The 26,317-nt window shown below is 42.0% G+C and overlaps 1 protein-coding gene across 1 annotated transcript in view; it reads right to left on the reverse strand.

Moving 5' to 3' along the window:
• snx29 (sorting nexin 29) overlaps positions 1-26,317 on the reverse strand; it is a 199,311-nt gene that overhangs the window by 131,147 nt on the left and 41,847 nt on the right. Inside the window, exon 14 of the mRNA XM_050060227.1 lies at positions 21,339-21,424. Within this exon, the coding sequence (XP_049916184.1) occupies positions 21,339-21,424 (86 nt within the window). The remainder of the gene's footprint in view (positions 1-21,338; positions 21,425-26,317) is intronic.

A 26,317-nucleotide genomic window follows, 5' to 3' on the forward strand; every position in this document is an offset into this window, starting at 1 on the left:
CCCCCCCCCCCCCCCCCCCCCCCCCCCCCCAAAAAAAACATCCTGACACTTCGTTCCATATTCATATTTACACAACGAGGAGAGAAGAAGAAAAAAAACAGCACTTCAGAAGCTTCTCACACATGCAGGAGGATGAAAGGGACGCAGAGTGCAGCAAAGACTCTCTAAAGTGTACTTTTGTGTTTCCGTTTTTTTTTTTTTTCTACAAATACTTCCATTATTTTTTCAGCAGCTCAGATATGGCAGCAGCTCCGATGCCAGCTGCTACAGCTGCTGTCTACGTGAGGTCAAAGGTCTGGAAGACGATCAAATATACATAGAGCCTCTTATATATATCTCCATATCCACTCTGCATTAGTGTGGATTATTAATACAACACCTTAGGTTGTGAGGAAGAGAATAAACGTGAGCGAGTGAGGATAAGAGGCAGAGGGACAGCTGAGGAGGAACGAAACGTGAAGGAAATGATAGTGAGTGAAGAAAGAGGCGGCGTGAGAGAGAAAGCAATCGCGCGAGGCTCGGTGCCAGCGTTAAATATTTCAATCACAGATTGAGTTGCTATGAAAATGCTTTTGATCCAGACTCCAAAGGACTTTTACAAAACAAGCATTTCTTTGAGTTGGCTGCAGCACAGTGGGATTCACCGAGGGAAAAACTCCAAAAAATGCTCTGAAGGAAAAAAAAAAAAAAAACTTTTCTCACTAAGTGGATTCTCCAAGTGAGTTATCTTCATTATGTTGTAGAAAGTCATTTTTTCTTCATCTTTCAGCAGTTTTGTTCTCGTTCCAAGATAAAAAGATGCCATGAGTTTTGCATGTATATGAAGTGCTGGGAACATGCTAATTCTTGAGGACTCATTTTAATCAGCGCAGCGGAGTTTTCCAATTTAAAAGACAAGACGGGCAGTAGCAGGAGGGCACGCAGAGGATAACACCATAATGAAGCTTTTGGTTTTGAATTCAGTCGACATTTCACATTAATGAACCCAAAGTGTCTACATCGGATGTGGTGTAAAATTGTGAAAGCCTGTAGAAATTACATACAAGGAACTAAAACAAGCTAAGGGAAAGAGTCTGATTATTTCTTTCATTATAAAGTAAAAATGTAACAGCACTTGAAGCAGCTCATTTGTAGAGAAGACCTCCTGTATGGGTTATTTTGGAGTCCTTACAGGATCTAACATCCAACATTACTTGAGGATTACTTTGTATACATTACTTAACAGTTAATAGCTGTTAATGAGAGCCAGTAAGCACCTAAAGAATAGTCAACATTTTGAGAAATATGCCTTTTTGTTTTCTTGCTCAGAGTTAGATGAGGAGATCAACAGCACTCTCATGTCTGTCCATTAAATATGAAGCTACAGCCAGTAGCCAATTAGGTTAGCTTAGGGTAAAGATTGGAGGCAGGGGGAAACAGCTAGTCAGGCTCTGTCTAATGGTAAAAAACAACAAAATAATACACCTACCAGCAACTCTAAAGCTTACTAACTTTTAACTTTCTAAGACTCCATTAAATCACTGGCCCAGCCTAGCAGTGGTTATAGTACATAGTTCCATAAAATGGAACACAACTTGGCTCGCGAACGTGTCAAATTTCCGCTGAATATAGTAAACTGTGTGGACCTTGACCTAATGACTAAGGGCAAATCTAGACCTTGTGGTTTGAGCTGAGCTTTTCTATTCATTCCTGTTGCTCCTCAGTGGACAAGGCCACGAGGAAGGGCTGATTCCTGAAGTTGAAAAGAGGATTTATCTATATGTGACCTCCTCATTTCACTTCATTCAATCGTTCATTTTCCATAACCACTTTCCTGTTAGGGGTCGTGGGGGGGCTGGAGCCTATCCCAGCTGACACTTGGCGAGAGGCAGGGTACACCCTGGACAGGTTTGCCAGACTATCACAGGGCTGACACATAGAGACAGACAACCATTCACACTCACATTCACACCTACGGCCAAGTTAGAGTCACCAGTTAACCTGCATGTCTTTGGACTGTGGGAGGAAGCCGGAGTACCCACAGAAATCCCATGCTGACACAGGGAGAACACGCAAACTTCGCACAGAAGGGCTCCCCACCCAGGGTTCGAACCTCATTTCACTTATTAAACCTAAAGAAGGTACCTACCAGCTGGAGGGAGACTGCAAAGACACGGAAAGTTTCTGGTAAATGATCATCGCTAACAACAACCTTCTTGCTTTTGCCTATATTGGCTACGTCATTTCCAGTAAATTCACACTATAAAACATGTGATTTCTGTTTAAAAAGTACAAACCTAGATAGATAGCAAGCACTCATCAATCTTTTAAGTGGTTACATCTGCAGTTAAGCACACAGCTGATAGGTAAGTGGTTTGTTTACATGACACAACAAAAGTACATGTTTACCAGATTCAGTGTGGACAGAAAGTGACGCTCACTTGATTTTTGTGTGTGGTGTAAAGTTCATATGAAGCATTGCCCAGTTAACAAATTTAACATACAGTGTGTGCAGTGCACCTGCCACACAACAATGGGAGATGAGATGCACAGCCAGCACATTGTTGTGTGTTTTTGGCATGGAAATATAAGACAAATGAGCTCAGCAAGACAATTTTGAAGTTTTTCAGAAGTAGTCCAAGGTATTAACATTTTACATTTCCAGGCCTGTATTCAGTAATAATTAGTGGTATATGTTTTTAAAGTTATCTCCAGACACTGTTTTCAGCTGATGATTGTATTTCAAAAAACATCAAACTATTCCTTCCTTTGACTCCGGCAGCATTTGAGACTGATGGCCATCTCATCAGGGGCTGTGAAGCTTTTAAGTAAAGACTTTGTCCATTGTAACCTTATGTGGTTACAATATGAGGATCCCCAGTGGTTTCCCAGAGGCACTTTTACTTTTTAGAGTGTACACAATTTGAATATCTATGCTTATTTTTAGGTTGTTGTTTTTTCATCAATCTCATAACGGTATCTGTAATGCAATTATGAAGCTGAAAAAAGGATTGTTTGCATTTGTATGCATGTCAATGTGAACACAGATGATGTAAGATGGGAGCAAGATGTGAAAGCAAAAAAATTAGAATTCAATTTTGAATACTAGAACCCCGAGAATACATGGACTTAATTGTCATGCTAAAAACAAACCGCGGATCAAGTTAATCTCAAAACCCCACCATCTCTAAACCCGTTGATTTAAACTAATATCATAATCAGCTGGAGCCAAAAAAAAATTATATTTATCTCAATCATATTCACAGTACACTCAAAGCAGAATATATTCAGATCCACGATTAAAGCGGCTCAGATGAATCATGTATCAGTGTTGGCTGTCCAAAACCGAAATGTTGGCTGTTGACTTTAACAGAAAATGCACTGTTACTTCTGTCTCAATCATGTCCTTCAGACGTGTCAAATCCACTGCAGCTGAGTAGATAACCCGATCTTCAATACATCTTGGGTGCATTTACACCTGGATTTTATTCATTCTTGAGCTCGCAAATTAGAATCTGATTACCCTTGACGCATGTTAGAGTCAAAGGAGAACATAAATTACCCGTAAATGACTCGTCCCTTCCCTCAATCGTGTGCTGCTGCAGAATATGCTGCCCAGCAGACGAACCATTTCACCTCTTCATCAGTATTCCGGGTCCGGTGTGGTACAGCTGGTTGGACAGAGCGGTAAAGCCTGTGTCCCGTCCCAGAGGAAGGAAAAGAAATGAGAGGAAGTGCAGCAAAGGCCTTCAGAGCTCTCCTTATCCTCTGCACAGGTATTTGACCAATATAAAAAGAGCTTCTGGAAGCCGTCAGAGTAAGAAGCTCCGCAGCATCCCTCATCATCCTCCTACACCCCGTACCCTCCTCCAGCATAGTCAAGAGCAGTGACATGTCAATACTACTCTGATGTTGCTGAAGACAATTTAATACAATATTCAATTTTACACACTACTGATTCTTTCTGCAAATGTGTGCTGCAAGTTTAATTCTATTTCAAGAGCACACTTGGTAGAAGCTTTAAAGTTTAGATGTTCGATGTATTGAAACTGTTTGACAAAGACTGCATAGCGCCAGTGTTATTGACACTGAATAATAGCAGAGTGGCATTAAAGCACCAGAGATCGTGACGATATCGAACATTCCCAAAAGTCTTTAACTGAATTCCAGTACATTTAAACTGGTCGACAAAACTACAGCTTTTGTGCATAGAGGAGAGGAGAAAATCATTTTGGGCATATTTGTGGAAAGAGCATCTAAGTTTCAAGCCTCTGGGTGGGCGTTTTCCACTGCATCTGAGACATGTGAGGTCCAGCTCTGCTAGGAGAAGCACCAACCAGAACATGTCAGCTTTTTACAGCCAATAAACACTGATACAAGACTTCCTTTCAACAAGCATACATAGCCCTGGTTAAGTATGAAAGTTATTGAAAGAAATAGTTAACCCAAAAACAATATAAATTGTATAAATGTATAGTATTGCATATTGTGCTCAACTCCTGATTCCCAGAAAAGTTTTATAAACGGTGTTAAGGAGAGCAGACTGGACAAAAAATGAAAGCATATCAGTGCAAACAGACTGTGACTGAAGCCGGACAAAAGACAGAGAAAAAAATAACACTATAAAACATCCAGAAAACTTTCTGAAAATCATTGTGCAGCATTATCCAAGTGTCTTGTATCCATTTGTGGGCTCATCAAAATCCAAACGCAACTATACATGCGCACAACAAATTCCTTCACGGGTGGATAAGCCAGAAAATGCTTGGTTTATAAACGTTAAAAAGAAAGATTTTTCTAAATAAAAAAAGTTTGGAATTCATGAGCCCACAATCTTTTTAGAAAAGATTTTCAGACGTTTCTTAACTTTTTTATTGTTGTTCATTTGGCGTCCATCTGTGTACACTGATATGCTTTCATTTTTCAGGTGCCCCGTTCACCTCAACGCCTTTTGATAGATTTTTGTTGTGGAACCATGGAGAGACTAGGGAGCTGCGTACTATATACAATTTATATTGTTTTCAGGTGAACAATTCCATTAAGACGTCTGTCCCTTTACAACGGTCAACTATTGGGAGGACCCATCATGCTGTTTATTTTGTATTACACTTGGAAATTGGGAGCTAGTTAGCCTAGCTTACTAAAATTAGCCCTGATAACCACTTGTTACTTTTTGTTCATGTAAATTCAACACCTGCTGAGTTATCAACAGCTCCTGCACACTCTCACGATTACATACAAAATTACAATTTTGACCAAAACCAGTTAACACAAACACTAAGGACATACATACTAACTTATGACCAAAATGTATTGTAATTTCAGTTCACTGGTGGCATCGTGTTATCAAGTTGACTGTGCGTACGTCCCATTCTCATGCACAAATAATCAAAACCTACGCTTAAAACTTTGATGGAATTTCTTCAAATTTGGCACAAATGTCCACTTGACCTCAAAAGTCAACTAAATAGATTTTGGTGGTCAAGGTAACCATGGCCTTGCGTTTATCTCATTGTCGTTTACGCAGTATCTAAAGACAAACTTGAGGGAATTTCTTCAAATTTGGCACTAACGTCCACTTGGACACAACAATAAAGTTTATTAGAATTTGGTGGTCAAAGGGGCAAAGGTCAAGGTCACTGTGACCTAAAAAAAACCTGCTTTTGGCCATTACTCAAGAATTCTATGTCAATTGTGACAAAACTTCACACAAATATCTAATTGGATATAAAGAAGTAATGATGTTTTAAGTCCAAAAGGTAAAAGGTCACCTTCCCTGTGAGATTATAATGTTCTGCAAAAACACTTTTCTGGCCATTTTTAAATGCCATAACTTTGGTCAGATACTGACTTGGTGACACTAATTTTGGGTGCCCACCTTGAAACTGAGCTAAATATATAGATCTTCTGTACTGCCGGGTTGAAACTGTGTGTGAAGCATCCACAATTTAGCATAAGCTGTTTCTTTGCAGCAATATTTCAAGCGTTGTCTTTTATCATGGCTAAATATGAGTCTGGACAGACATAGATATAAACTGTAACTGCAACTTGACTGGTTTACGGAGGCATGCAACCACAAGGCAATAATTCTTGTTTCCCTTTACTTTAGCCTCCCAAACAGCATTTAACACACACGCACACACACACACACACACACACATATACACACACCTACCCCCACTCACCTGCACCTCTCCTCTTAAGCCTCCAGGTCTTTGAAGGAGCAGAGAGCGGTGCTCCCCGGCATATAAGATGCAGGATTAAGTTGTTTATAGAGCTGGGCTCTTATCACATAGCACATTAACAAGCTAAACACTCAGACATTAGTTGAACACACAAACACACACACATAAATAAAGGGGTGGGGGTGGGGGGGGTCTTAGAGGGAGCAGCGATTCAGTGCGTGGGGGGGTGGGGTGAAATACGCTACGAGGCAGCGATAAAGAGATAGAGATTTGCTGGGTTGCTGGTGGCACTTATTCAGGAGAGAGTTGCGGCGGCTTCTCAAAGGCTCCATGGGGTTTGAAATGAAAAGGCTCCAAACGAGCGTGGATAGTTATCTGTGTAAGACTCTAAATATTCATATCCAAATCCCAGCAGTGCTCCAAAAAAGAAAAAGAAAACTCATAATCAAGCCGAGACATATCACTCAAAACAGATTACTCCCACATGTTTGGAAACTCAATCTGAGACGAGACAAGAAGAATGATTCTTTTGTGTTGTGCAGCATCCTTGGGTTCCTTGAAAGGCACTCCAAACGAAATTTATTATTATTATTATCATTACAGGAATGCTGCTGAGCAGAATAAATTGGAATGTCTTTCTCTATGTGGCTCTTTTTTTCTGCCATTTTCTTAGCACTTAGTCGACTCTTAGCACTGCTACATGAACCTGCTCTGGTTGCAGCAATTTGTCATGGCATTGTAGGTTTGACCTTTGCAGTCCTTATTCTGTCTGCTTGTAATCTCGCTGATCAAAGAACGGAAGCTCATCGGTCTGTACTCGCTGAAAATTACTCTGGATAAGAACAGGATGATTATTTCTTTTCAAACTTGCATTATTTTCCTTGTTCCTGCCATTACACCAGTCACTTCTAATCATGATTTACGTCACTGTACAATTATTTCCCTTTGAATTTACAGAGACCGCCGTTCTCCAGAGAAGTCCCAAAAGCACTCAAAATGTTCCATTTTTAGCCACACTAGAGGCTCTAAGGATGGCGATGTTGGTTGGTTCGCCTCCTGCATCCAGACTGAAATATCAAAAAGTACTGGTTGGCCTGCCATTAAATTTGGTACATGTATCCATGGTGCTGAGAGGATGAATCCTGATCCCTTTGGTGATCCTCTCCCATTTCCTCTAGCAACACCATGAGGATGACATTTCTGGTTTTGAGTGAAAATTACAAACATTACTGAGCCCCCAGGTTGAATTTGAAAAAGTACGTGATTCTCTGACTTTCACTATTACCAAGTCAAATTCCTATTTGTCCAATACTTAGGTTTGTGATTTGCCTGATATCAGACAGGACTGCAAACTTGTTACACTTAGTTTCCATTTTCAGTCTGACATTGCGTCCACTCTTCTGTGGTGGAGGGGGATTCAACATTTCCCGACCAATCATATGAGACCAACATATCCGACTAAATCTAACGTCATGTTAGGTTCACACAAATCCATAGCCATGCCAACATACCCATTTTGCTAGGGTTTAAGAGTGGAGCGGAGCAAAGTAAAACACAATACGAACAGCCTCGATAGCTGTGTCTATCTTGTCTAAAGCGCCCGTCTTTTCTCTTGTTATTGCTTCTCATTGGTTCGAGGGCTCGCTTAAAAAACATCTGACAACAGCTTGACAACTGCATTAGTCTTGCCCAAGGCACTGATTGACTAGTCGAGTCCCTCCGCAGCGCTCACTGGATCGTCTTTTATTTTTATCAAGAAACCTCTGTTTCATGTCCCGATGCCAGATGAATCAGTCAACTTGAACTCGTGGATTTAAAGGTCTGGACCCAGGTAAGTCTAGCTCAGTGGCCTAGAGGTAGAGCGTCCGCCCTGAGACTGGGAGGTCGTGGGTCGTGGACCCCGGCTGGGTCATACCAAAGACTATAAAAATGGGACCCATTGCCTCCCTGCTTGGCACTCAGCATCAGGGGTTGGAATTGGGGGGGTTAGATCACCACAATTCCCAAACGTGGCACCGCTGCTGCTCACCGCTCCCTCAGGGGATGGGTCAAATGCGGAGAACAAATTTCACGCACTCAGGTGTGTGACAATCAGTGGGACTTTAATACACTAACAAAAGATGGTGAACTTGGTAAACTTTATACTTGCTATGCATCAGCATGATAGCATTCTCACTGTAAGCAAGTAAGCATTAGCATTTATCTTAAGGCACCATGTAAAAGTGTGGCAAAATGCAGTGCACTAGGAGTATCCGAATGGTGTATTCGTAACAATCAAAAAGTTCAGTGTGGAAAATTGGTCGCCATCTTGGCTACGTAGCAGCTACAAAGTTGTGAAAATGGTGGCTGAGGAATCTGCAGCAGTTGCGGTTGCTCTGATGTAAAAAACAAGCCAGCTGATAATTTTGTGGGCAACAATCCCAGTCCAGTGTGGGAGGTAATGCTCTGTCAGGTAACAATATGCCATTATGAAGGAGAGGACAAAGAAGACGAAGAAGAAGAAAAGGAAGAAGAAGAGGAAGTGCACACTACCCTATGGAAACTCACGCACTACGCAAGTTAGTACATAATACACTGAAAGGTAACCCCTTAGTCATATTTTTCTTCATACCTAAGAACTGCAGACTGTAAAAATACATTAACATCAATGTTCTTGTGTTTTCCTGAAGCACGTTAAAGTGGAGGCTCCTTGTCTAATATAAAGACAGCTTCCATTAATATCAAAAGAAATTATTGCAATTTTAGGAAATATAACATTAACCTTTGGAGAGACAAAGGAGATCAACAGGATGACAACAAAAAAGGCCGTATATTCAATGAGTGAGGAATTTGTTTTGACAGTCATCTAGTAATTAAATTGATCACGGGACGAGATGCGTCACGATCTGTCAACTAACAATGAACGATTGATCACAAAGTGCATTCGCTTTGCGGTAATTAATCAGAGCAGCCCATCACGATGTCAGGGAAAATAAAAAGTAGAGGCAACACCAGCGGTGCGTTTGAAGATGTTCAGCCCATTCTGATATTTTCCACCTGGCACCGCAAATTGTGAAAATGAAAGAGAAAGACACATTTAACATAACAGGGATTGAACTGATGTCAGCTGTCTGAAGTCATAAACATCAACATTACCATCCACATTCAAACTAATTTATTCACACCCTACTTTTGAAAAGTGGGCAACATCTGCTGCAGTTCATTTACGGTTCATTTTAAATTGACTGGTGGATGTCTGTTTTTGTTTTGGCTTTTTTTTTCTGATGCCGCTGATTCAAATTAAACATATGAATACTTTTAAGTTCAAGCAACAAAATGACACGCTGCTTCTTCTAGATAAAAAGCAGAAGGTGAGAAATAACCACAACTTTCCTGTAACAGTCCTCATGTTCAACCACAGTGTTTACAAGCAGGAGAAGACAACACTAACAGGGGAAAGGACAACAGAGACAGATGCTCCTACAATTTCATTATCAGCTCTGTGTGTGGGACGCTGCGTAGGCTGGCTGTCACAGAGCACCGATCAGCTCTGATTAATATCCCCCTCGGTCCAACCAAGCCAATGACATCACTGCCACTGAAGTATCCTTGTAAGCCTCTACCTCCTACCCAGAGTGCATTGCAACAACAGTGAGAGGAGGTGTGAAAATCGGTGGGACTGCCGCAGGTACCCGACATACAGCTGCTGTTGTAATTAAAAACCGCCCCCTTTAAACAAGTGTGCAGTCACTCTTCTGTGATTCAGCATACACACACACTTAACCTCAAATTCTCCTTCTGTACTTAGTGAAACACACACCCGGCTGTCACACCACCTCGCAGCTCCGCCGCGCGCCCGCTGCCGCAGCAGAAACATGTGTCAAAGTAAAACAACAGCCGGCGTGACAAGCGGCCATCATGTCGCCCCTCTGTCCCCGACATCTGGTCTATACAACCCGGACCGCTTAGCCCGCGCTCCGCCCCGCCGAAATGCTGAAGCAGGTCTGTGCTGTGTTATCATCATCAGCGCAGGCAGCCATGCAGCAAAAGACTGGCTAGCCTGGCTCTGAGCTAATACAGCATCAGTTCCTAAACTACACTGGCTAGGAGGCAGGCGGGCGAGCTGGGACCAGATGTAATCACTCCCAAGATAGAGGAAGGAGGCAGAAGGGAAGAGGAGGAGGAGGAGGAGGGAGAAAGAGGAGATGTTAAAAAGAGAGATTGTGTGTTGTGCTAGTTTAGAGGTGGTTTTGCAAAACACACCCAGTCTCACACACGTTAACCTGTGTGGTTGCGGGACGGTGGGGATGCAACTTGTGGAGACTTTGTGTACCAGGTACAGTAATGGCCTGGAGGCATGTGTGTGTGTGTATGAGTGTGTGGATTCAAAACACCCTGAGGCAAGAGAAAAGGTGAATCTCCAGATGCATCACCTGAAGGCTTCCCCTCCCTCCCCTCCTCTGCCTCCGTCTTCCCTGTCTCCAGACTCATAGTCATAGCTCTCGCTTTACTTAATCCCATCTCAGAGACAGACGTCTCACTCCATTACAAAGCTTCAAGAGGATTGAGCGAGCACAAATATTAGAAACATCCTCCTCAAATTGAGTTGCTCTCAAATTTTGCACACAATGCCTCGGCTCGGCTGAATGCTTGAAAATCCTCTCGGTACCTCTATAAGCTCTTCGCTGATCCCTTTTTGAAGATGATTTCATAGTTGAAACAAGTGCGAGATCTTAGCTTTCACTTACTTTTACCTGTTGAGGCTATTGTGAGGAACATAGTTTATATTCAAGGGGACTTTCAGCAAATGTATTCATAGAAGGACTTGGACAAACTGAGACAGTGACAGACTCCCCGACAGCTCTCGGGTTTTCATTCAAGTGCAGGCAATGGGGAAGGAAGTCGGGCAAGGTCTTATGCTTGAGTTATGCTTGACACGTCTGCAAGGGTCCCAGGTCACACCATCAGACACGCCATTTTCAGAATACCCCCACAGACTTAAAGACCCTAATGTGGAGCAACCTCTGGCTGACCTGGTAGAGTCCTTGCAGGGACGCAGGTTCAATCCCATGCTGTGGCCCTTTGCTGCGTGTCATCCCCCTTTTCTCTGCCCCCTATCCTGTCATTCCTGAGCTGTCCTATAATGAAGGCAAATGGGCCCCAGAAATAATCTTTTTAAAAAATCCAAACTTTTCTTTGGCAATATTCCGAGTCAGCTCATGTCTGTGCAACTGTAATGGATGGATTAATGAAAGAGCACAGGCCCAGGGGCCCAAAGTCTCAGGGGCCTTCACCTGCAAACACTAAACAACTCCAAAGAGATGCAAAATGACTACAAAAAGGCGCTTCTATGTGGAAGAGGTGGTGGGGGCCTTTTCCATGTCTGCACCCAGGAACCCATTATTTCACAATCCGCCCACGGCAACTGTCTTTGCAGTGTCTTTGCACTACACTACATTTTTTTTGTGGGGGAAAACACCTGCTGTATTTCTCCCTCTTCCAACTATGTTTCAAGTTTCAAATTATTTATTGTCATATGCACAACAATTACAGACAAAACACTGTTGGCCATGAAAACCGTAGATCTCAGGCTCATTGTAACAACGGTCTCATAGAATATTTATAAAGAAAATCACAATAGTAGAAAAACTACAATCACTGACATGAAATAGTGCAAGTTAAAATACAGGGAAAAATGTAACATATATACAATTTGAAATAAAGCAACATAAATTTGTGGTAATAATTGCAAATGGTAAGGTAAAGTGACAGCTACAGCTAAAGTAACTACCTAAAAATTCATATCTTTTATCCCTTTTCTGCTTGTTAATACGTCAATATGACAATTTTATGGTTTAAAAATGGCAAAGTCCCTGGACTAGAGGCCACATTAGCTCCAGAAACAGATAACATCATCGCCTGAGGCAAGGTAGAGTTGAAGGTCATCAGCCGTGAGACAGTGAGAGAGAGATCCGAGCCCAGAGACAACCTTTGAACAGTAGAGGTTACAACCTCCTGTTATAATGTGACCAAAGGTCCTGCTTTTAATGTCAATAAAGCCACCTGATGCTGGCATATTATTAATATCGTGACGCTGATTTCAATCCTACAGTTTACACAGTGCTGCCTGTTGCAGAGTGGAATTTCTTGCTTTTTGTGTTTTTGTGGCATCTTTAAATTCTGAGGTATTGCTGGGATGTTTCTTGCACTGCTGATCCCTCTTACAACAGATCAACAGATAAAAACTGTGACATCTACTTGACTGGGTTTTGGTTTTTTTTGTAGATGAAGTTACTTTAGGTGGCGTTCTTTTCTAGCTCTGTAAAGCCATCAATCGTCGTCTTGTCAACCCACTTTACTCTACCCATTCCCATAAGCTGCTCCTGTTAGAAGCATAAAACTACAAACCTTTTGTCTCTGCCTGTGTTACATCATTTAGTGCAGTGGTTCCCAAAGTGGATGTTTAAAGGATGAGCCAACATTACACTGCATATCAAAAGAAAAGAGCAAACAAAGACCAAAATTATCATATTAAAAACCCATTTTAAATATGCAGCAGCCAGTGATATGACATCTCATGGTAGCCTGGTGTCATTGTAAGGTTACAATGCTTTCTGGCTTGTGATTTTTCCAGGTACAAAGAGTATCAGAGCAAGCAATGGAGAGATTTGTAATCAAATCAATCTCAAACAAACGCTGATACACCTCTGATACAGTCTAAGGGTGCATTCACACCAGGATAGTCTGGGGGTCTCGGTTCGATTGGACGAGGAATGCCGAAAAATTTCACACCTTCATTTGGTTCGGTTCACTTTCACACCGCACTTTTTGCGCTCTACGTCACTTCCTCTCTTTAGTTCACTTCCTCTCTTTGGTTCGCCGGATAGTCCGTTTGCATTTCCCACTGTAAGCGAACCGCACCAGGGTTCACTTGCAAGTGAACCAAGACTCCCAGTTTTCAAGCGGACTAGGGTTCGCTCGTTTAGTCGGCAACAGAGCTCGAATGAGCATTCACACCACTCCAAACGAACCGAACTATCCATGGCAGAGGACCAGGGTTCATTTAAAGTGAACCAAATGGTGCCAGTGTGAATGCGACCTAAGTCAACCAACCCTGAGTCTGTGAAAATACTAAAATCTTATGAAGGACAGCAAAAGTGTTGGGAAACCACTGATTTAGTGGCAGAGAGTATAAATAAGGACTTGAATTTTACTGTTATATGAAAAGCAGGTTTATTTATATCTTTATTTTGGAGATATGCAATGTTTATGTTACCAAGTACTGTGACAAAAAGGCAGTAAAGTCAAACAAATGCTACCCACTGGTTGCATGAGAGCCAAAAGATACATCAGATGGGAATCTACACCCCGCTGGAGTGCTTTCCCTCCTCAGCCGCATTTTTCCATATTTATCTCTGGGAAAAGGTGGACGAGATGACACCCAGCAGGCTCTGGCGTTCAGCGAGATGATTAAAATGTTCATTAACACCGATCAGTCCAGGTGATGAAATCTGTCACACACCCCTGCTGTGCCCACATGGAAACCTGCGAGATATGACGCTGCAGAAGCCAACACGCGGTGACCACCTGGCCCCACCTGGGACAAACAATATGTGGCGTCACCTCTCTTGTGCCAGGTAAATAAACAGTATCTGTTGCATTCATTGTCATATATGTACACAGACAGACCACCCTCCGCTGAACAAATGAAAGTCCCTCACACCTTTGAGCTGGTAAACATGCCCAATCTGTTGGATTAAGACCTGAGAGGCTAAACAATGTGAGCTGTTATGATCTGCGGCTAAAACGTGTGGGCACAATTAAGCTCAACTCACATAGAGAGTGACTCATCATTTGCTCTTTTACAGTCGGCCTACTGGGACGTAAATAACTTCATAACATAAACCACTTACACACCAGTTACAACAGTTTCATACCCACCTACAGCCGCTAATGCACAGTTTAATTTAGGCCTCACACACGCGTCCGTACACACTTTGTCTCACCTTCACTCACTCGGCGGGACATGGGACTCATCCACAAAATGACAATTAACACTGATGCAATACATGAATGTGCACACTTATGCACATTTGTCCTGACAAAACACATACCTACACACATTTCCTTAATAATGACCCCCCCAACCGTCGCCACCATGACCTGCTTTTCTCACACTAACTCCTGAACATACTCTGATACTCATGAGTTAACAAGTAATTAAAATCCACCTCCATATACACACACATACACAACATATTGTTGCTTCAACAAAACTACACACAAAGTTTTTTATTAACATGCTAGCACAACTTCACACTTTTATGCATACGAAGGGAGGCTTGTGCATATAAACAAACACACACACACACACACACACACAGCTGACACCTCGCAGCAGGTTCCCTGACCTCCCCGAGGCCCTACAAGGGCAAAGCGGAGCACACAGAGGGACGATAAATGCAGATCTATGTGTGTAATGAATAAGTTACACACTCCTATTAGGCCAGGCAGCGGTGACAAATGCCTCTCATTCACTCATTAGGCCACTGGCTGTCGAGAGGAAGCAGGAGAGACCAAGGCGCAGCAAGGGGATGCTTATTGGGTTTTAAACGGCCATGTAATCCATTTCCTTATTGGAGATGAATAAGCTGCCGTCCGCGGCAGATTTATTTATGGACAAATTAAACACGTACGCAGTGACAGGCAAAAAGCAAAATGAATCGAAGCGCAGGTTCACATCTAATTCTGGCTGGGAAAACACAGTTAGCAGGGGGTAAACAGGAGGGGTTTAGTTTGACTGGCATGTTTTTAATATTATTTTAAAGCTACAAAAAAGAATGCAATAGTTAAAACACACAAAGCTAACCCCCATGGTCAATTTTCCTTTTATACCTTAAGGTCACTCCTTTCCATTTTCACTGTTTCTACGGGGAAAGAGCATTAATGTAAAGGAATAATGGGCTGTCTGGATAAAAATGAGAGGAAATAGAGGTATCAAAGAGCTCTTGACAAGAAAATGGAGGAGAGGGAATTCCATCTTGCCGGACTAACTGCCCTCTGACCCGCTATCGATCTCCTCGAGTGTCCTCTGCGTGCCCAGCCAGCACTTAACAGGTTAATAACTCCTGATCCCTATCCTGCCACTGGCAGGCCAATCTTTTTTATATACAGCACGGCAGGCCAATTTCAGCTGACCGCGTGAAGCGATCAGGCATCTCAGAGGGAGGAGGTGAAACCCGTTTCCCCCGGTTTGGAGTCTATCCCCCGGGGACTCAATCCCCCGGGTAAAGCGGTCAGTCAAACAGCAGCCGGTCAACCAGTGAGCCATTAAACCTCCCCCTGGGAGAATGAAACGTCTTAAAACATTATGTCTCGAGAGACAAAGAGCTTCCACTGAGGACTAAGACAGCACAGGTTCTCCAGGAAAACCAATGTTTTCTTATCCAGTCAGTGCCCTTGTTTCCAACCCCAGCCCTCTATCATTGCACCAATTGGCTTCAGACAAAAGTGCTCCATCTCGAGTCGTGCAGCCCTGAACCTTTACTGCTTCTCATACACTAACCAGGCTTAAGTCAATGGACTGCCACCACTTGAACCCGTCTTTTTCAAAGTGAGCTATACATCCAGAGCTGCAACATTCACTTCAACATACCCCCTCCATACTGTTTTATGTCACTGTAAATTTCATTGTCTTAAGGTTTTAGACTGAATGCCGAAACAAGACATTTGAAGAAGTCACCTGGGGCTCCGGAAGATTGTGATTTTTCATCTGACATATTACAGACTAATCAAAAAATTAAAAAATAACAAAGTTGCAACCCTTATAATTTTCTGTCTTGTGGTGTGTACCAGGATTTCAAGAGCTTGTTACCTTTTTTTACACCTTTTCTTCCTTGACCACCTCTCTCCTTGGTTCTGCTACACTTGAGGATGTCGAATAGCTTTGACCAGAAAATTCAGGTCCACTGACCATACTGTAACATCTTTTAATAATGCTTGTAGCACATATCAGACACACCATGAAAATCAATAGGGTTTTCCAATGTGCAGCCTCTATTGCATGGACAAACAGAGCTAAGGTTAGGTGACTTTGGACAAGGTCAGAATGATTGTAGCTCTGGGGAACACGCTAGCTCACCTGGTAGAGCAGGAGCCCCATGTACAAAGGCTATGTCCTTGCCACAGCAGCTGCAGGTTCAATTCCAACTCCAGCCCTTTGCTGCATGTCATCCCCTCTCGCTAGACCATTTCATGCTAGACCTTTCTATCTAATAAAGGCAATAATGCCAAAAAAATCTTAAAAAAGAATTACTGTAGCTCAGAAAACAGCAATATTTATGCTAACAGCAACCAACATGTGATCAAACAGGTTCTTGCATCAAGTGCAATTGCAAGAGTCCTTGTCTCCCCAACCCACCCTACCTGTTTTAATTGTATGGCATGATGTTGATCAAAAGTCCATCACAAAGTTCTCCTGAAGATGTAAATCACTGATAATTGGAGTAGAGGTCTTCACAGGTCCAATCATTTCCTAGTATGACTCAACCCACAAAGTAAATGTTGATTACACAATGCAATGGCTATAATAATGATACGACTGGAGTTTACGTAGCCTTGCTTTCTGTATGCAATTCTGTCTGCCACAGGGTGCAATCTTGTGGGAAAATGTAGGCTTGATTTACAGCGCAAAGGAAGTGCGTCAACCACTGTGCAACAAAAACAGGAAGATGATAGTGCCTTCGCAGTAACTAAATGCAGTGGCAGAAATGGTGGATGGCGGAACAACTGAAACAAAATCCTGTAGCTGCTAAGCTCTGAGGGAAAACAGAAAGCGATCCAGTTGTCTTAACAACAGCGGCACCAGCAACATTACCACTTGGAAACACTAGGGGGGAAAAGCGGTCTGTTTCCGCTTAAATGGGGTCGAGTAGGATCCCACTGTGAACCACATCCCAAGTGGATTCAAGCATACCTGCTCTCAGCTCTGATTACATGCGTCATCACTATCATTGGAGTTTTCTCTAGTTGGGTTTATTTTACTTGATTGCACTTGTCTACTTCTTATCCTTGGGTGTATTCAAAGTCAGTCTGACTGCACTCACTTTGGCACTCTAAGTTTTTGAAAGTGAACTCATGCGTGTCAGGTTCGGGGTAGATTTTCAACAGGTCCGTCTTGGATTGGGTCCCAGACAGGGAAAGATGCATGAGCCAGGGCAACATGATGAAACTGGTTGCAAACACACAGCATCTGTTGAAAGATTGTATTTTACTGTTGTTGATTGTGTCACATGACAAAAGCTTTAAAACCAAAGCGCACACTAACTTGCGCTAATGATGTCAGATTGCACTGAGGAGAGTTAATTCCAAATGCACTGCAAAGCTCTGACCTCCTGCAAACATCTGTACAGATATAGTGAATACTGCAGGTGTGCAGGTGACTTGCATACTCTATGCCGCTCTTTCAAGGCCACCGATATACGCTCAAAAACTTGTTCAGACTTATTATGTTTGTGCAAATCTTCAAGAATCTTCAAGAGCCATGGGAACTGTGTAAAACTGGGTTAGTGTGGGTGTGATAATTCTACATGGGCTGCTCTGTGTCTCTCCCTGGAGATTTCTCTTCATCTAATTCTGCTTTACAGTAAACATGACTGTCACTGTAACACTACAAGTCCTCTGGGGTTCGGCTAATGGTTTCTCTTAATGACATACACTAGTGCACATAGACACACATGTACGTACACACACCTAACTGGAGCACTTATATGTTCACTTTGACGGTACACAAATTGGAGCTACGCTAATGTGACATGTAAAGTATAAGTACACCCTGTCGTCTACTATAGGGACATATGCAGTACGCGTTCCTGCAGTATTGTAATATACGTTGATATAAAGATATGCAAATTTCGAGAGGAGAGGGGAAATCCCCCAAATGAACAGAGATTGACGACATCATGCAACAATAATTATCACTCTTCTGAAACAGTAGAAAGAAGAACCGTCTTTTGTGGGATGTCAGTGGGGCTGACAGCGCCTGAGGAGCGTTCAAGAGACCACGTCTGCAGCGCTATCATTAGACAGGAGGGGTTTCAAAAAGGCATCGCACTGATCCCGGGGAACGCGTACTGACAGCACATGAAAAAGGGGCGCTTGCGTATAAATTCATCCATCTTTTTTTTTTTTTTTTTTACCCTGATTTTTGCTCCCCCTAAACTGCTCACACATTATTCCTCCTCCTCTACTCCCTATACACACACACACACACACACACACACACACACACACACACACACACACACACACACACACACACACTCACACACACCAGCAGACTGTGGTAGTCATCATCAAAGCATGATGGAACGAGGCACATCATTAGCAGGAGAAGACAGAGGCGAGGGAGGATGAAATCATTTAGACGCCGCTGTGGAGAGGGAATTACTACGCCTGTCGGGATGAGGGGAGCAGGGGATGGAAGGAGAGGGAAAGACAAGAGGGATGAAGGAGGGGTGAAAAAGGAAGAGGGGAAAAGGGTACAAATGATGGGAGAGTAAAAAGTCAACATGAGGAAGAGGGATAATGAGTGGCGGTAAAACAAGAAGGGCAAAAAACAAACAAGAGGAGAGCTACAAACTCATGATCGATGTCCTGATGACAAACCACACCAGAGCAGATTTGTTAAGACTTTACATTCTGGTTATTTCCTAATTATATATATGGCTTTTCACGTGTGAGGGAATCACCATCTCTACCTCTAATCATCTCCCTTCAGTGTTTCTCCTGGCCGTGCTCTCCAGTGTCAGCGGGCCAGGTGGCCGTGTTTGACAGCCTGAACACAGTAATTGCTGGGAACCACAGGAGTGAAATGTGAGGCGGTTGTGATGTTTTAAACATGATGAAGATGCACAGGCTTACACTTAGTTAACAAGTGGGGGTTGACGACGCACCTGAGAACAATAACTGACTCTAAAAGAAGGTAAAAAAAAGCACTGACCCAGCTTTTTGGACATTGGTTGGTAGTGAATTTGCACGTTAAATGGGAAGTCCACTTTCATACTAATTGCATCTTGTTTTAGTTATTTCAGCCATCATTCCCTGAATCTATAATACCATTGCATTCACCTTTATTCATCTAGGAACAAACATGAGCAGTCAGAGCATCAGACAAGCTTGGAGCAAAACTGTACATTTAACCAAACTTATGTGGAAGACATGAGAAAATGATGACCCAAACTATCATCACAGCATGGTTGGGTGATATGACAGTCACTGTTGGACAGTTATGAGATTATTTTGTTTTTGTAGTGTCACTTTTATCTTGTATATTTGTATATTTTTCTAGATATTGAAAACTCTATTGTTCTAGAACTGGGCCCAGTGATCGACCCTGACCCGGGCAGTCCACTGGGTGTCTGGTTGCTACCAGTTGTCAATCGTTAAAAATGTAGTACTGGTACTTAGTGTTACTGTGATTTGAAGCATTCTCTGGCACAAGAATTTCCTTTGGGATAAATAAAGCTCAATTGACTTGACTTGACTTGACTTGACTTGACTTGACTTGACTTGACTTGACTTGACTTGTCTTGAATTGAACTGAACTGAATTGTGAACCACTACAAGTTAAATACAAATAATTACATCATAATTGCTAATCCCAGAAACACCTTGTCACTCCTTGTACTGTATTTTACTGGGAGATTGATGAAGGCTTGACATCAATTTCTCCTCTGAGGAGGCTGATGAAATGCACCTCCTTAAATTCTGAGATGAAAGTTGTTAAATATTGTGTCATCTTAGCTGCCAGCTAGTAACTGGCACAATAGTTTTGCCTATATTCAGCTGGTAAACCTTCAATCAGGAATCACCTGGTTCTGTTCAGTTGGGGCCTATCCCAGCTGACATTGGGCGAGAGGCAGGATACACCATGTACACCTTGTACGGTGTTGCTGGCAGCCAATCACTGCAAGCATTCCTCATTTGAATGTGACGTGTGATTGGCCTACTGCCACAGCAGCTACAAGCCATACAGTTGAGTGTTGTGTATTTACGGAGTTGGCAGCTCAGCCTGCAGAGAGCAAATCAAAATGTTTGAAAGTATGGCTTTACTTTATGCCTGTGGTGTCTGGTGGCATTTTACACAACTGAATGCTTCAATTCACATATTGGGTATCACATAAAGTCGAAAAAAAAGGTATTAAAGGAGTACTTAATGGGTATTAGTATCACCGTATGGATACTGGTATTGTAAATGTTTTGAATGATACCCAGCCCTCATATGTAGTGAGTGACTGATTTTATTTTCATTTTCATTTATGATGACATAAAGTTTTTGCCATGTCATTTCAACGCACACATTATGTGCAAAAGGATTTTATCTATATCACCTGACCTTACATAACTGTTCACGCCCAATGTCAATATCAATTTTGACCTACCATACTCGCCATAGCTTGTTTCCTGCACTGTTTGATGCATCAGTGTTGCAGTGTTTTTATCGCATCCTGACAAAAACTGAATTTTTCCTTCCTATGTATTCTTTCGCCTAAATAAATAAATAATTCTACCCTGGATTTATCTTGTGTTATTAAAAAGGCTTTTAGCACCAAATAGCTATTTGTTCTTATGACCTCTTAAGAAAATAAAACATGATTAACTTGATATTACAAAGTTCCACGTATCCCTTTACCTCTGTCTCACAAAGAACATACAATAAAACTCACAAACACATAAACCCTCCAGGGCGTCACAGATAACCGCTCTCCTTTCTATCCCCCAAAATGCAATTAGCCATTATGTGGCCCTCCATAATCTGCCATGTTCATTTTATTTGCCTTTGATACAGCTGGGGCTTATCTCGCCAGTCTTTACACAGAGCGACCGCTTACATCCCCCCGGCAACACGAAAACAAAGTCAAAGTTATCAAATCTACGCAAAAACTAAAAGGAAGGATAAGTCAGGGTGAGAGAAGGGTTCGCACCGTGAAAAGGTAGGTTAGTCATCAGAGCCCCTGAGAAATGCATCTGAACTGATCTGGGATGTGGAGGAAACTGATGACCTTATTTCTCATCTATAAGCATTTCTGTTTGAGAGCAAAATAGATGGACTGGGACACAGATATGAAATCTAATTTCAGGTCATAATGATGGAGAGTGTGTGTGCGTGTGTGTGTATGTGTGCGTGTGGTTTACCATCATTGCCCTGGCTCCCCTCTCTCTTCAGCATCTGCACCGCCCCCACATACTTCTTCAACTGGACCTTCAGGACCTCATTCTCCCTGCACAGACAGACACACTCAGTTTATAACCAGAGAACACAAACAGTAAGGATGACTTTAACACACTGTAACATTTCAGACCTTTTAATGTCAGATATCCTTGCCATAACTCATAACAGATTACATTCAGACTGGTGCATTTAGACAAAATAATCATCTGCACGCTGTGGTTGTCACAGTAAAGATGCTACCATGCACAAAGTGACCACAGTACATTCTATGTCCAACATCTCTGGGAGCCACATCGAGCCAGTAACAGGAAGTTGTTTACTCTGTTTTCATGACAGCATGTGGTAGGGAAAGACAGTGTGAAACTTGTTGTGACATCTTGTCACCTGAGGTCCGGTGAAAATAAAAACATTTGAAATCTAATCCAGGTGGTCAGACTGAGTTATATTTACAGAGATGTGGCTCGGCTTGCTTTTCAGGCCACCCACAGGACAACAGCAGTCAGGCCAGTAACAAGTGGACCGACTTTACACCAGAAATTGGAACGGACAGTTCACCCCAGAATCACAAATACATATTTTTCCTCTCACCTGTAGTGCTATTTATCAATCTAGATTGTTCTCTCACCTGTAGTGCTATTTATCAATCTAGATTGTTTTGGTGTGAGTTGCTGAGTGTTGGGGATATCAGCCAAGATGTCTGCCTTCTCTAAAATATAATGGAACTAGATGGCACTCGGCTTGTGGTGCTCAAAGCGCCCAAAAAATACACTTGAAAAACTCAACAGCAATTTGTCTCTCCAGAAATCATGACCCAGTTACTTCGGATATCCACAGACCTTGTTGTGAGCAGTTTCACGTAGGAACTATTTTCTTTCTTCCAAACTACACCCACCAACCGAATCACCGCAAAAACATGAACCCACTCATGACAGCGTGAGATGTAAACATTAATGGCATCCTCCTCAGCTGAGCTGTAACATTAGCTAGCTCAGTGTTGCCAGATGAGCTAACAGGAGATGCACCAACTCAACAACTCGGAAAGAAACAAATTAGATGGATAAATAGCATGAGAGGTGAGATGAAAAATATGTACTTTTGATTTTGGGGTGAACTTTTCCTGTAACAGGATCTTTGAAAGTTAGACTGTAATGGGATTTTATTCACAAAAGGCAGAAATTCCAGGAAGATATGCACCAAAGATGCATTGAGATCACGTACTGAGGTGGACTGAGACATATCTGGGCAAACATTTTTAGACTGCATACAGATGAGCTGCATAAACAGATAAATAACTTCTGCATGTGAGTCCAATAGTAAAGAAATTGCAGCTTGGGTAGTAACATATTAAACTGGAATTATGCTTTTCTGTGACACACGTCTCTGAGAACCTACGCAAAGAAGGGCATTATGGGTAACAGATGACAGGGGCTCGCAGTGCCAACACACACAACTTCCAAATCTCAACAATGTGTTATGCAGACCAGTGGTGTAATGTTCTGTGGGCTAAGTACAGTTTTGAGGAACTTGTACGAACCTAAGTATCTTCATTTCAGGCTACTTTATACTTCTACTACATTTTGGAAGCCAATATTGTACTTTCTACTCCACTACATTTATTTGAAAGCTTTAGTTACTTTGCAGATTCAGATTAATAATTCAAAAGATAAATCAACTACAAATTATGACACACTAAGATTAAACTACCCAGCAGGCACATGAGCATGCATCACCAATTAGAATCCAGTAATATCACAGATATGATTCTGGAAAGGGCCATTCTGCATAATGAGTACTCTTACTTTTGCTTTAAGTGTATTTTGATGCTAATACTTTTATACTTTTAAATAAGTACGATTTTGAATACAGGACTTTCACTTGTAACAGAGTATTTTTATACTGTGGCATCTTTACTTTTCCATGACTGATGTGAACCTGTGCGTCAAGAAAGTTGACTGGCTGATCCACCACCAAAGCAGAGACCAAATAAAAGTAGTTGTTCGTACAAGTACAAAAGAAACATCTTCAAGTGACCCCATGCATGTTTGCCTATGTGCATCCTGTAGAAACAGAACTCCAGCTTCAGTCCAAAAGTGTCTGTCTAGATACTGATGTTAGAACAGCAAGCAAGGCAAGGTTTTAACTGTGCTTTTTAAAACATGTGAATATCAAGAATTAGGTCCAACACAAGTACGCTATGTGGTGAACACTACTGTCCAGATACTTTTAAATACTGTAGCTGTTCGTCCTTGTTAGAAGTTTTTGATTCCTACTACGAAAAATCTTGTGTGACGACAAACAATGATATTTTAGACAGTTTGCATCCAACTTTGGGGTGACAGTTTGGGAGAGATCTTTTCCTCTTTGAAAATGCTCATTCCCTCATCCACAATGTCATGTTCCGTACAGAAATGGCTTTCCAGGGCAACCTCTAGCTCACCTGTTAATCTATAGCTGTCCTATCAATAAAGGTAAGAACACCCAAAAAATAATCTAAAGAAATAGTTTTATGGGGCCACCCCGTTGGCTAAGTAGCTAAGATATATACTGTATATACAGATATGTACAGTTACCACAACATCCCAGGTTGTTTGATTCCTCTCACAAACCCCCTTGTATCCCCCTAAAAAGCCAATAAAAAGAAATGGCTTTCTTAGTTTGAAGTGATGGACTGACTGACTGCTGCTCTTGCACTTTGTCTGTTCAAAATCATTAAAAACAAACATGTGTATTTGGGTTTTTTCCCCACTGTACCTAACTCTCAATGAACCATGACTCCTAAACTGGGCAATGAACTGAACCGTGATGTTTGTGTTACGTTACACCCTTAGAGCCTACACGTAATTAAGTCATTCAAATATCAATTCAATCGTAGTTCTACAAACTCCACAAACAAAATATCACAAAACTAAACATAAATCCATACAGAAACAGTCAGGAAATAATAATTACAATATACATTTATACAAGTATAAATAAAAGTGAGCAAAATGTTGCACAAACATCTGGGAAGCTGAAATAAAGTGCACAAACCCAAGCAAAAACTTTATCTCTTGCATAATGCTCATATTAAAATCTGCAGGCTGGAAGGAGGTTAATGTTTGTGCAGTATCCAAGAAAGCTCTCTATGAATAAGTCTTCTTCTGTGTCTGCCTCCATGCAGATATTAGAAGAGGCAGCAGTGTGTGTTCTGACCTCCGTTTAGCAAGCGAGAGCAAAACTGAATTTCAGTGTTCAGTATCTCCAAGATGCATTTTAAGAGCTCTTGTAAATGTAATTTCAACAAGACGCAAGTTAATGGTCAGAGTTACGGCCCAGTTGAGCCACAGTTCTACACTCGCACTGCTCAGAGCAGTGGCGGTGTGTGTGTTGGACTGCAGATGAGGACGCAAACACAAAGACAGAGTGATAAAGAAACAGAGTGAGAGACAGAGGCAGTCTCTTTACAAGCCGTAACTGGTTGAACATCATCGACTTTGGGGAGGAAATCAATCAGAGTTGGAGTGTGGCTTTACGCCCTCGGCAGTTAAATTTAACAGCCTTTGTCTTGCTCCGCCGCCGTCCCCCCACCCCTCATTCTCCACGGGTGATTTTTGGTGCCCTGCTTATCAGCCCTCATTCCCCACCAACAAAAGAGGCGCCTGCCGGGAGACCTCCTGAATCCACATGACGAGCTCTCCGAGGAGCCGTCCACGTCGTTGTTATCAGAACCACCCGCAGCCCAGACGCTGTTCCAGCCTGATTAAATTATAGCTAATACACGCCGCTTGCTCTAAGTGTGTGTTTGTGTAGGAGCTCTGGGAGATATGCAGACATTCTGATGCGTCTCATTTTACTGAGAATGAGTCTTGTGTCTGTTGTTATACCAGCAGGCAGATTACAGCATTTGACAAAATGTGAGTGAAGTGGCACTGATACTCGACGCTCAGGTAAACAACGTACTTTTAGCAAATGTAGAGCTTTGGCCTATTAATACTTGATTACTTCAACTCTTTTTGTTTGTCAACCCATTAAAGACATTATTAAAGCTGCAATAATCAAACTTTAGAATTAGAACTTACAATTACCACCCAATTCTGCTCTTACATTCAGGTCTACATAGCTTTTTAGCTTTTTAGTTAGTTTTGAGTTATCAGCTCAGGAATTGACCTCACATCAACCCCATTCGAAGACACAGCAGGCAGCTCTTTTTAGAAAAAAGAAACTCTGATAGACTAAGTATACACTACATGCCCGACACTCAGTGGCAAGATTTGACTGACACTAAGTAACCCAATTAAAACCTCACATCCGCCCATATATACGTAGCTCTGTGGCTATATACGAGTCCTGTGACGTGCTTCTGTTCTTCTGTTTTATGAGTAAACTTTAATCCATGGTTGCAATAATGAAAGTTGGTCTTCACCAAGTCTTTTACACAACAAAATCAACATAAAAACAAGTCTGAATTTCAGATGAAAGCTTTGTAAAGGGCTTAGTTTAGAATGACCTTTATTGTGATTTGGTTTTGTCTGTCATATCAGTAACTGCTTGACGAGCCGATTGTTAGTGCCCCGCCAATCTCAATAATACCAACTAGATAAGGAGAAGGAACCAATTCAGCGGAACACAGTGTAACTAACAATTTGGGGAAATGACCCAACCGTACAAAAAAAAGCCCAAATTTTCAAGTCGCCAAATAACATTTCTAGAGATGCACCGAAATGAAAATTTGTGGCCGAAGCCGAAGCCGAATAATATTAAGCGCTTGGCCGAATACCGAATACCGAATATCGTTGTTTAGTTTTTAATTAGTTTTTGCAGACGAACACCCTCCAGATTAGTGTTGTCACGGTACCAAAATTAGGACCCACTGTACGATACCAATGAAAATATCATGGTTCTGAGTAGTATCACGATACCACAGCGAAAATGAGACAGATGTGCCTTTTGTCATTTATAAAAA

Source organism: Epinephelus moara, chromosome 13 (assembly GCF_006386435.1).
Source record: "Epinephelus moara isolate mb chromosome 13, YSFRI_EMoa_1.0, whole genome shotgun sequence".
NCBI lineage: Eukaryota > Metazoa > Chordata > Actinopteri > Perciformes > Serranidae > Epinephelus > Epinephelus moara.